Source organism: Hyperoodon ampullatus (genome assembly GCF_949752795.1).
Source record: "Hyperoodon ampullatus genome assembly, chromosome: 17".
NCBI classification, from domain to species: Eukaryota; Metazoa; Chordata; class Mammalia; order Artiodactyla; family Ziphiidae; genus Hyperoodon; species Hyperoodon ampullatus.
The window spans coordinates 50454910-50467495 of record NC_136930.1 but is presented as its reverse complement, the minus strand read 5'-3'; the positions used below and the strand labels follow the sequence as shown (position 1 = coordinate 50467495).

The 12586-nt window shown below is 34.9% G+C and overlaps 1 protein-coding gene across 4 annotated transcripts in view; it reads right to left on the bottom strand.

Annotated features, from left to right (window-relative positions):
- EMC2 (ER membrane protein complex subunit 2) overlaps positions 1-12586 on the bottom strand; it is a gene marked incomplete at its 5' end in the record, with an annotated part of 107838 nt that overhangs the window by 76188 nt on the left and 19064 nt on the right. For all 4 annotated transcript variants that reach the window (XR_013811331.1, XR_013811332.1, XM_079722200.1 and 1 more), the window contains 2 exons: positions 4151-4210; positions 4361-4446. Coding sequence is in view for 2 of the 4 variants with exons in the window: in XM_079722200.1 (XP_079578326.1) it covers positions 4151-4210; positions 4361-4446 (146 nt within the window). The remainder of the gene's footprint in view (positions 1-4150; positions 4211-4360; positions 4447-12586) is intronic.

Below are 12586 nucleotides of genomic sequence, written 5' to 3'. Positions count from 1 at the left end.
TTTCAAACATGTGAAATACTGACTAATAATAGCTAACTTTTATTAGGTACTCATTATGTATCCTGAACTTCTCAAGATGTGTTACAAATATTAATTTATTTAATCCCACCAAAACCCTAGGAAGTAGGCAGACAGCCTACACTCTTAACCACAATGCATACTACCTATATACACTACACATCAGGATGAAAAATCGAGGTGGTGATGGTAGTGATGAATATGTCAACGGTAACATAAAAACTGGTACAGCAATCAAACCCAAAGGGCCAGAGGAACCAAAAACACCCTGCAGATTAGCCCAAAATCACAGCATTTTAAATTTACTAAGGACCTTATATATAATTCTCATCAAAGATCATGCTGCTATTTAGCCCTTTTCATGTTTATGCCCCAAACCTAGTATTGGTTCTTGACATATGATAGCTATATAATGAATGACTGAACAAATGACTGAATAAATGTGTAGAAAATATTGTGACTACCTATCTGATATTTATTCATCATTGTGTAGAAGGCGAAGTCGTCTCTACCTTAAACACCCAGCTTCATCAGAAAGATAGTTCCCTTCTAAATGTGTTCCTTTATGGTAATGCCAAAAATTCATATTAATGCTAAGAATAAATGTTCTTAGAGATTTAAATGGGTTGAGCAAAATAGTGACTCTGATTCTTATATAGCATAATGTAAGATAAAATGGGCAGAGAGAAGTTTCTAATGAAAAATGAATGCCAAGATATTTTTCTCAAAAATTATTTAGTATCACATACAAGGAGGGGATACCTTCCCCCAATTTTACAAAATATAAAATCAAATTAAGTTTGTGCATAAAGTATAGAATCAAATAAACTTAGAGCTGGAAGGAGCGAGAAATGGTCTAATCCAATTTTTCTCAGCCAGGGGTACACAAGAGTATTAAGCCATACAAAAGTGATTTGAGTGATGACTATTTTCTCTTTCTCCCAAGATGGTACATAGCCAATACCACTGCAGATATATAAAGAAATTAATTCATTTATATACAACTCATGAGACTAAGATTTAGAGAAGTAAAAATAATTGGAATCCATTTAAAATAGAATAACCACTGTTGTTACTACATTAGAGTCAGTAACTAAAGTTTTTGAAGTTCTTCTGTTCCTCACAAAAGCATATGTATAGGTTACAGTATTTGTTCCTTGACTGCTTTATCAACACTGTGATTTTTCCTTACAGGATTCTGATAATTCCCTTTGTTATAGAATTTTATAGTAAGGCTGTACCTACAATAATCACAATCATAATCAATCTTTACTAACTGTTCCTTGCTGATATAACATCTAGTTTTAACTACAAATCAAGTAAAAAAAAATTCAGTATCTTTGTTTAAAATACATATTTTTGTTTATAATATGTACTGTGGGGTTAAGGTATAAATCATGACAAATTTTTTATACTTAGAGCAAGTGTCTCAATGTGATCAACTGGTGTGACATATACCACTAGAATAACTGTATCTAGAATTTATAGATCAGAAGCAAATTTAAATAAAAATAACTTAAAGACATAAAAAAAGTATGTGGCAGAATTCTATATCCCCTTTTCTCTCTACAAAATCACTGAATAGACTTATATGAACAGTCTACTGTGGAAATTTATTTGGAGTAAAAAAGTCTACATCTAGATTAGCAATGTTTCCTGTGACTTACTATAACTATTAATATGAAGAAAAGAATGTCAAAACATTAAATATATCAAGCAATTCCTAAATTGGTACATTTTTGCCACTGGCCACAAAACTGTGGTAAACTGACATTCCACAGTAACTTACTACTTGTACCAACAATACCCTACTGAAGACAATGACTTGCTCAAACAAGTTAAATGAATTAAGTGAACATTCTGATTTTCATACAGTTTCAAAAAATCTGAAGACATTTATTTCCACTCACCATAAATCTGAATATTCATTCTAAGTGTTCAATTAGAAAAATAAACGGACATTGTGTAAGTAACTAGCTTCAAGACCAAAAAGAGTTTTGTAATACAAGATAAAAGGGTAGGCAGAATGTAAGTATCATTTCCCATGAAAAGAAACTATTTTTCAGGTGCTTTTCTGTATTTGCATCTCTTGATTTCTTGGTATTCTTCAGTTCATTTCTCTTAAATGCACATCCAACTCTTATCTCAATAAACTCTTTAGAGACGCAAAACAAAGCAAAACTGAATGTGGCTATTACAAGGTGAGGCAAATAATAATAAATTTAATGATAGGTTAAAAATAAAGTATAACCTATTTGAGAACTAAATATAGAAATATTACAAATACATGCAAAAAAGTAAAATTGATAAAGAAGTAGAAGAAAAAAACAGAGGTGATATATTTATATAGTTCTTAGAGGACAGAAAACCTGAAAGCAATATAAATTGATATATCTGACCATATAAAAATATAAAGTTTCTATAAGTTAAAAAAAATCAATATTAAAAAGACATAATAAACAAGGATATATTCTTGACAGGACAAAGGCTCATATCATTATTAAAAGTGTAACCAATTTTCACTTATCAAAATTTGCAAAGATTAGAAAGAACAGTAGCACCCAGTGTTGTTAAGTGGACATTCTAATAATTGTTGATGTGAGAGTAAATTGACACTACCTTTCTAGTGCACATCTAGGAATGATTTATCAAAACCACTGAAAATGTGCATATCATTTAATCAAGTAATTCTACTTCTAAGAATTTAGCCCAAGGAAAAATTTAAATAAAGATAATCATTATATGTATGTGTAACTGAATCACTTTGCTGTATACCTGAAACTAACACAACATTGTAAATCAACTATACTTCAATCAAAACAAAAACAAAACCCTAAAAAACAAACAAACAAAACAATACTGAGCCTCCAATCTATGAATTTGGTACTATTTAGGTGTTCTTTAAGTTCTTTAATTAATGTTTTATAGTTTCCAGCATACAAATAATTTACATTTAAAAAAAATACTTTATAAATATTGACTTTAAAACAATAAAAAATAGAAACATTACCATTTAACCAAATACACTACCACTCTTACATACATAAGAGAAAGCTAAGTGTATTTACATATATGATCATACAAGCATCCAAACATGATTCAGGAAATAACTTCCTAACAAAAAACAAAGAGAATCTGATAGCCAGCATATATAATAGAGAAATGAAAAATGGTTCCCAGAATATAGTACACATTCATTAAGTGACATTTTATTTTCGCCACTTTTATTAGAATTACACAGATAATACATTAACTCTATATCACATACATATATACCCCTGAGCAAAGGCAAGAGACAAGTATCTTCATTCGATATTATTTCCTATGTCAGCTATTTGTACTGTGAGAATGAGGTTAAGTATTCTAAGTATTCGTGCACAGTAAGAATATGTGCATGAGAATCTGATTCTGTTCTCTGAAAAGGAAGGAAAGAAACAATGTGATATACTTCAGACTCCTCACTAAGAAAAAAGGGGAAAAAAAGCCTGCCTCTAGATAGAGGTTAGCGTTAATGCTGCGATATTAGAAAACTTGCACTAAGACTGGGCTAATCCTCTCACACTGGGATTTCCTCCTGTCACTGCAATAAAAAAAAGCTAACAAAAACATTAAATATCCAATAAGCAAGTTCCTACAGCATTCAACATTCTTGAGTATTCTTGGTTTTTTACCCAGGCAACAGAATGCTTCTACTTTGGAAGAGTTGATTCTCTTAGCACTAAGGCTAATAAATGCATACAATTGACAGAATTTTTAAACAGCAGGGAGTATAATACTCTTTGTATGTAAGAACAATTTAAATTCTAAAAATTCACAATTTTGATTCACTAAAAATAACCTTAGCTCAGCACATACATGCCTTTCTAACTCCAAAGAATGCCATCTGTATTTGAAAGAAAACTCATTTCCCAAACAAAAATAATTTAGCAAAACACAAATGACCTACTTAAAGCAATTCACATATTATAACCAACAAACTGTCGATTTGTTTTTCTTCATTTATTTATTTTGCTAATTTAAAATGATGTGATTCATACCTCTCACCAATCCTTTAGAAACTACTATGCCTTCTGAACTTATACAGTGATGAAAATTGCACTCCTTAACGAAATTTTATGTGTTAACGACTTACTCATGTTCATTGATATAAAGTTCTGCAAGTTCATGCCAGGCTTCTTGGTCTCCAACAAATCTGGTGAGAGGAAAGGGAAAAAAAGTAAGTGTGTAGATATTCTATAAATGAACAGCATGGAGGCAAAAAGGAAAATCAAATGCAAATTCCATTTTAATTAAAAAAGATTTATCAGAATAACAAAACACAATCCTCTTGTAAGACACTCACTGTTCCAGATACTCATTCAGTTCCCGAATGGCCTCCACATTTTTCCCCTGGGCTTTTCGAATGGCAATCTTACGCTTTCTTGCAGCCTGTGGGTTGACATTAATAAAGGATTAGACCCTCATGATTCCCTGGGTTTTTGTAAAGAGGTAATTTGACTGTGCAAATTATTATCTCAATGCCAGTGAAATTCCATTGTAGAACTACTGCTTAGTGGGAGTTTATAAACATACCCCATGACATCCCACTGGGGAGTTCAAACATTCCTCTAACAATCACATGTGCTTTACTTTTGATGTACACAATGTATGCATCATTTCATTCAAATAAATAACCATCCAGATTCTGATAATTACAAGCCAGCAGGGAATCCTAATCTTTATCCAGCCTAAAGTCCTTTACTCTGTCTCATTCATAAGATCTGTATCTTAAGAGATAGAGGGATAGTGGAGATTAGAAAATAATCTTACTGTGGCCACTTGAATGTCATTATACAAATATGGCTTCAAATAACTTTTTTCACAATTTCAAGAGAAAAATCTACCTAAGAGTCTTTCAAAAGAATAATATAGGTCCTGAAAGAAATATTTTATAATAGACAAAACATTTAAAACCTGCAACTTAAAGCTTTTTAAATATAAATATAAAAATCAATGCCATTTATTTATACATTCATCAAATATGTAATAAACATCTGTTGTTTGCCAGGTACTGTGCTGGACACTGAAAATATATGGATTAAAAAAAAGGAACAGATAATTCCTTGCAGGAGCTCAGTCTGATAGGAGAAAGAGACATCAAATAAAAAGACAATAATAGAGATATCTAAGATGTTGTGGAAACACGGAGGTGATCCTAACAAGGCTGTGGCAGATGGGAGGAAGTGGAAGGACAGGAAGCAAAGAGCGTCCCAGATGTGATACCTGGACTGAAAGAGAAAGTGCAAGTAGACATTAAGAAAGCAGAAAAGAAAGTTGTGTGGAGGGACGATACTGCATAGTAGGAGAACACAGGAGCAAAGGCATAGGAGATGGCAGCATTGTGTATAATCAAGACTACATGTTTGGGGCTGAAGTGACTGGAGGGCTCTGTGTGAATTATTAAATTTACATCCCCTCCATCTCTGTTTAATTCAATGCAAAAGACTAAACAATAAAACACTATAATTAGGGCTAGGCTAGGCTTATTAATTATGAACATGATTGTCATTGTTTTATGTAAAACACACTCCACAAGATACAGACAAGGGAAGTACTGTAAAATGAATGGGGCCTCTTTAGACCTAAGGAGCTATCTGTCCTGGGGTGGAAAAGGTGGGTTTTTGCTCTGAAAAACTGAAAGTCAAAAAATCAGAGCGGGGCTTCCCTGGTGGCGCAGTGGTTGAGAGTCCGCCTGCCGATGCAGGGGACACGGGTTCGTGCCCCGGTCCGGGAAGATCCCACATGCCTTGGAGCGGCTGGGCCCGTGAGCCATGGCCGCTGAGCCTGCGCGTCTGGAGCCTGTGCTCCGCAATGGGAGAGGCCACAGCAGTGAGAGGCCCGCGTACCGCAAAAAAGAAAAAAAAAAAAAATCAGAGCGAATCGAGAGACTCCCAATAAATATGACCAAAAGCAATATTTATAATTACAGTGATAACAATATTTCGGTAATGGAAGAATGACACATCTGTTAAAAATGTATACCCCTGAGGGCTTCCCTGGTGGCGCAGTGGTTGTGAGTCTGCCTGCGGATGCGGGGGGCGCGGGTTCGTGCCCCGGTCTGGGGGGATCCCGCATGCCGCGGAGCGGCTGGGCCCGTGAGCCATGGCCGCTAGGCCTGCGCGTCCGGAGACTGTGCTCCGCGGCGGGAGAGGCCACAGCAGTGAGAGGCCTGCATACCGCAAAAAAAAAAAAAAAAAAAAAAATGTATACCCCTGATTATATGGCTCATGCTGAATGCCTACCAGAACACCTGCCACACAGCAGGAACTCAAATATTTTTGGAATAATTTCACTATGCACAACAATGAAAGCGCCATAATAAATGCAAAGTTTAAGTCTCAAGAATTCAGAAGGAAAGTAAAAGTAAAGCTCTAAAAGTAACTCAATCCTAAAGCCTTTAGGAAGAATATTAGACTTCAAATGTACGCCTTATTCCAAGTCCTTCTGAAAACAGGTGAGGATTAAATTAACATAATTAAGAAACTAATTTCTTTGGGGCATATATTATCTAATTTCACCAGTTCAACAGAATTTGAAACATTTTTGTTTATTCATTTCATTTTTGATGACACTACTTCTTCCACAGGCAATATGTTAGAGCGGAGAGTCTAGGTTTTGAAATAAAAAAAGACAAAGAACCGAATCCCAACTCTTGTCACTTACGAGCTTTCTAACCAAGAGCAAAACATCTGACCTGCCCAAACTTCAGTAATACCACCAATCTCCAAGCATCAAAGTGAAGTATCTAACACAGTACATAGCATATAACAGTACTGAATAAATGTTATCTTCCTTCTTTTTTACCTTTGGTCTATGCTTAATATATATATATGTGTTAAACCTTGCCAAAAGCTCTACCTATGAGATCTTTGAAGAACTGGCACAGGCTTGCTTAGTTTAATATTGATATATTGCCCCAATCCTTACAGGATTTGTATCAGCTGAAATGAGATATTGTATAGATGCAGTGAAACTTGTTGAAAATACTGCATTCAAATGCCACAAATAAGAGACAAAAAGTCAAAGTATAAACATGAATAGCAACTAATACCTCTACAGTCATAGTAAGAGATGTGGTATGAACACTGTAATGGACACCATTATTCACAAAATTAGTTTTGTTTTTTTAAAAACACCTGTCTAATATTAACTCATTTTCTCATTGATTTGACAAGAGAATCAAGTCTCTACTGTTGAACAAACACCAAAATTTTTAGGTCAGCAGCATTTTGCAGAATACAGTTTATAAAGCACTGCTAGTGTTTCAAAGATAATTAATCTTTAAAAAGCCTTTTTAAAAAACAATCCTTTTGTAAATAATGAAAAACAGAGGTTTAAACAACCTAAATGCATCAAAAGAGGTAGGATGAGAAGTAGGATCTCAAATTTCTGATTCCCATTCTAGATTTATTGATAAGAGTTCCTGAAACTGAAATATTACAAATTAATTTGTTACTATTATTTTGAATTATGTATATTTATAATAGGTGGAATGCCATCATTTTACAAATTAATTTGTTACTATTATTTTGAATTATGTATATTTATAGTAGGTGGAATGCCATCATTTTATAATAATGTAAAACAGAAATTCAGTATTAACTTTGTAATAGCCTATTTTAAAAACTAAGAGTTTTCCACCTAACAAACACTTCAGTGAAGTATAAGCAAAGATTTTAAACATAAGGTTTTACTAATCAATTTGTGAAACATGCCTCAAAATCTCTACTATAATAAGCAATACATTGCTTAACCATGTAAGATCTAAGATAACAGTAACTTATCTCCTAAAATTATAAGGTTTAAAACACACTTTTAAGAGGTAACTATTCAACTATGCAAAGCCAGTCTTCCTAATGAAACTATACATGACAGCTTGAAGAAAAACCTATATGGCAATCACTATCATACAGGCAACAATGTATCATTAAGTCACATACAACAGCCCTCTACAGAAAAATACTACCACATTCTGGCACAAAAACTATGATCATTTAAAATAAGCATTAAGCAGGGATTTCATTTCCCGCCAAGATGGAGTAACAGGGAGCGGTTGTACCCTCTTGCCTGAGACCACGAAAGAACTGTACTATATATATAAAACAATCACTTTTAAGGCACAGGACAGGCAAAAAAGGAGAGTTGATCCCTGACAGGCAGAAACAAATGAGGTGGGCCCTATCTTTATCGCCCTGACTGACTGCTTTGAGAGTTTCAAGGGTGCTGTGCAAGAAAAGAAAACCAGGTTGAGCTGTGAGTTCATAAGGAGCTCAGAGTCCAAGAAGATCAAAGAGGCTACAGTTCATGGGACAGAGAACAGGAGAAGAGAGAAAAATACAGAATAAAGACTCTGAAGAGATTCCCCTTGAATCTCAAGGGTTTCCCTAGAGTACTCAGGTTCACACTGATCAGTGCATGTGTATGTGGAAACCACTAGAGCCAAGGAAAGATCTACCAGAAACATTTTGGGGAAAATGTGCCCAGAGCTCACACAGGGCTGGGAATAGTGCCCCTTCCTACCAGCCAGACTGGAAAATGCCATGATTCCTGGGGCAGTGAACAGACTACCCAGAAGAACATAATGGGGAATTAATTAGTCCCAGTATAAACACTGTTCTGGTCCTGTCTAACAAAGACCCAAAAGGATGAAATTGTTTGCAAGTAACTTAATTATATCCCACAAGAAAGCTCAAAGAATATATATAAGAATACAAAAATTAAAAGGAGCAAAGAGAACTTTAGAGCATGATGTTTTTGTTCATTATCTTGATTGTGGTGATGGTTTCACAAGTGTATACAAATGTCAAAACTTACCAAATTATACACCTTAAATATGTGCGGTCTATTCTACATCAATTATATGCCAAAACAGTTTTAAAAATAGCACTAATTAGACATTAAGTAGAGTCCTGACTATCAATTTCCATTTATATTTCTTTCTTATACTTTTTATCTTATAAAATATGCCAATATTCTGAATTTTTCTTAATTTCTTGTTTAGATCAACCTTTGTAAAAGTCAGTTTAAGTCAAAAATGAAAACTGTTACACATTTTACAAGCAATTTTAATAATGGAGTCAGAATTTCTATTATAAAATATGAAACTTCAAAACATTCTTATGACCATAAATTTGTTACATGCCTCTGTATATGTACAAGGAGCTAGCTATTTTTCCTGAAAGACATATCACATCTTAAAAAAAAATGAGGCCACATAGGGAGAGAACCTAGAAAATGATTAAAGGATTAAGGTATACCAGCAAAATACAAACTAGAACGCCCCCTACCCCAGATGTTGGGACACAGAAACAGACCACTGGCCAACAAAGGGAAAGCAGAGTTCCAAGTTCTTCTGCCTCCGAGGCTTATGCCGTGACCCTGGGAAATATGGCATTCTAAAAGCATTTTCAGGGGCTTCCCTGGTGGCGCAGTGGTTGGAAATCCGCCTGCCAATGTGGGGGACACGGGTTCGAGCACGGGAAGATCCCACATGCCGCAGAGCAACTGGGCCCACACATCACAGCTATTGAGCCTGTGCTCTGGAGCCCGCGGGCCACAACTACTGAGCCCGCATGCCACGGCTGCTGAAGCTTGCGCACTTAGAGCCTGTGATCTGCACACAACAAGAGAAGCCACTGCAATGAGAGGTCCGCGCATTGCAACGAAGAGTGGTCCCCGCTTGCCGCAACTGGAGAAAGCCCGCGCACAGCAATGAAGGCCCAACACAGCCAAAAATAAATAAATAAAATAAATTTATTAAAAAAAATAAAAATAAACCACCTTCACTCTTGCCACAGAGACAATTAATTTTATTCCAAAATAAGACTTCAAATATTTGATATATTATAACAAGCAGTTCACAATTGGAGGCAAAATCTGATCTTTCTGAAATATGAAATTTAACTAAAAAGACAAGAATTATTGTCCTTTCTTTCTGAAAGGCATTCATTCATTCAACAAGTATTTACTGAAGGCATATACGCTAGGCATTGTTGCATGCAATGGACATAATTTTTCCCTCAAAGAGCTTTCAAAGGATGAAAAGCCTACTTTTACTTTAAAAGCAGGCAAACAAAAAACTGACTGGTGCTGGGGTAATCTAAGCGATAAAAAGTTCACAGTGAGCCTAATTCAATACTTGATTTTGATGAGCTGGTGACGAAAATTTTCATATTTCAGAATTATCCTTCTACAATAACATTCATATCTAAGTTTTCATCATTTGTGCGCTTTTATTGCAAACTATACCTTCATCCAACCCCATCCTCTTCAATTCTACTTATCCTAGGTTTAGATCCCCATAATCTCTAGCCTAAGACAGAACAGCCTCCAAATTACTATTCCATCTCTTTTCACCTCTTTCAAACCATCTCCCGTATTACTGACAAAGTTATCTCTAAAAAAAAAATCTGGTGGGATCTCACTAATCAAAATTTGACTTCATTCTCCATTTTCTGAGAATAAAAATTAAAATTCTGTTACACCCAATATCTTGTAATAACTTATAATGGAATCTAATCTGCAAAAAGACTCGAATCACTATGCTGTATACCTGAAACTAACAGAATATTGTAAATCAACTATACTTCAATTAAAAAGAAAACAAAAAAAGAAATAAAACTGTATTGATAATGCAGAAAAAAAATTAAAATTCTGAAGTGTAACATACCAGGTTGTTCACAAATGCAGACCCCTTCTTGTATCACTCATCACTCTGAACAATGAACCAACTAAAAGGTATTAAATTCTGTTCCTTAGAGCCCTAGTTTTCCTCAGCAGTAATTCAGTCGGGAAGAAGGGGGAGGTTAAAACTACACAGAGCACCAGAACCATGCCCTCTCTTCAACAAGAATAGAAATGAAGTTTCATGCGAAAATCGTGTTAAAGGAGGCAGTTCAAAAAGAGAAATACACCTGGCCCTTTAAGCATATTAGAAGATATTAAACATCACTCATAATGCAAATTAAAACCAGGTAACATTTTTAACTAATTAGACTGGCAAAGGTTAAACACAAAAAAAGCTGATAATATACCACGTGGGAGGATACAGGGCAAGAAGCACTCTCGTATACCAAATAAATGAGTATAGACAGCTAAAAAGCTTCTGTGGAGGGAAATGTGGTAACAACTATCAAATTTTAAAATACATGGACCTCCTGACTCGGAGACTTCACTTCTAGGAGTCTATCCTACAAATGACATGTACTGCAACACTGCTTCTGGGAGGAATGTATCAGATACCAAGGGGACTTAATTAAAGAAAGTTTTCCATCAAGACAGGGATTATACATCCATGCATTACAATGCTATGCAGATACCTAAAAGATGAGGTAAAGGATGTGCTGACAGCGCATGAACTTTAAAAGATATTGCTAGGAAGAGTATGCCACCATTTGCATTTCCAACCATTCTCCCTGTCAAAAGTGACACACATGCACACACACCTATTTGTGTATGCATGAGAAAAAATTTCTGGAAGAGTTCTTAAGAAATTGTTAACAACGTTTGCCTAAGTGAAGGAGGACTTGAGATCAAGGGTGGGAGGACTTATTTTTCACCATATACTCTGTACTGTTTGTAATTTTTTAACATGGGTACATGTTACTTTTTTCAAAAGAATATTTTACAGCTTTTTAAAAATAGATGAGATGTCCCATTTTAGCAACCTCCCAAAATTTGAAAACCTCCATTTTAATCACTTTATTCTTTTTTTCCCTAGGTAGGCCTTGTACTTTAATAATGCTAAGACTTACTCATGCCATTCATGGGATACAATGTCTTTCCCCAGCCTACCATCTTTGTCTCATTTAAGCCATACTCATCCTTCAAGGTCTACAAGGCTCAAAAGTAATGCAGCAAATCACCAGAGTCAGGATTCAATAAGTCTATTTCAAAGTCCATAATGTGTTCATTATATCATGCTATCTCTCTAAAAACAAAGTCAAGGATGGTGTCTAATTCATCCTGCTAGTCTCAACAACAAGCATGTTGCAAGCACTCAACAAACATTTTTTGAAAGAATAATGAATGCATGTGAAAGGGAAAGAGAGCTCCTTAAAGCTTTAATGAACAGCCTCATTTCTATACTGGATATATAGGAACTCAGAAGCAGATGAAAGAGTCACATGATCAGTTTTAGACAATGCAAAGCTCTACAGTATAAAAGCTTGAATTATAACTATCGTGTCTTCTACATAGTAACTTTACTGTTTAATATAAGAAAAGTCTTCCCCTACTAGACTTTATTAGTTCTAGGTCTTACATGGCTTTGTTTTTCTCCCTTAATGTCTACCACAGTGCTTTCTATGGATATGGTAACAGAAATAGTGTCTTTATTCTTAGTAACACCAACATTTTTGTGGCTCTTGACAGGTACTCAATAAACATTTACAGAAGGACAGGAGGGACTGAGGGGAGACTAGATAAAAATAATATTTGGTGAAAGAATAATACATCTAGCAAAGCTGAATTTAGTCACCTTGTTCTAAAATGTTTACCTAACAACTAAATAATTTAGTTATTACCCCCT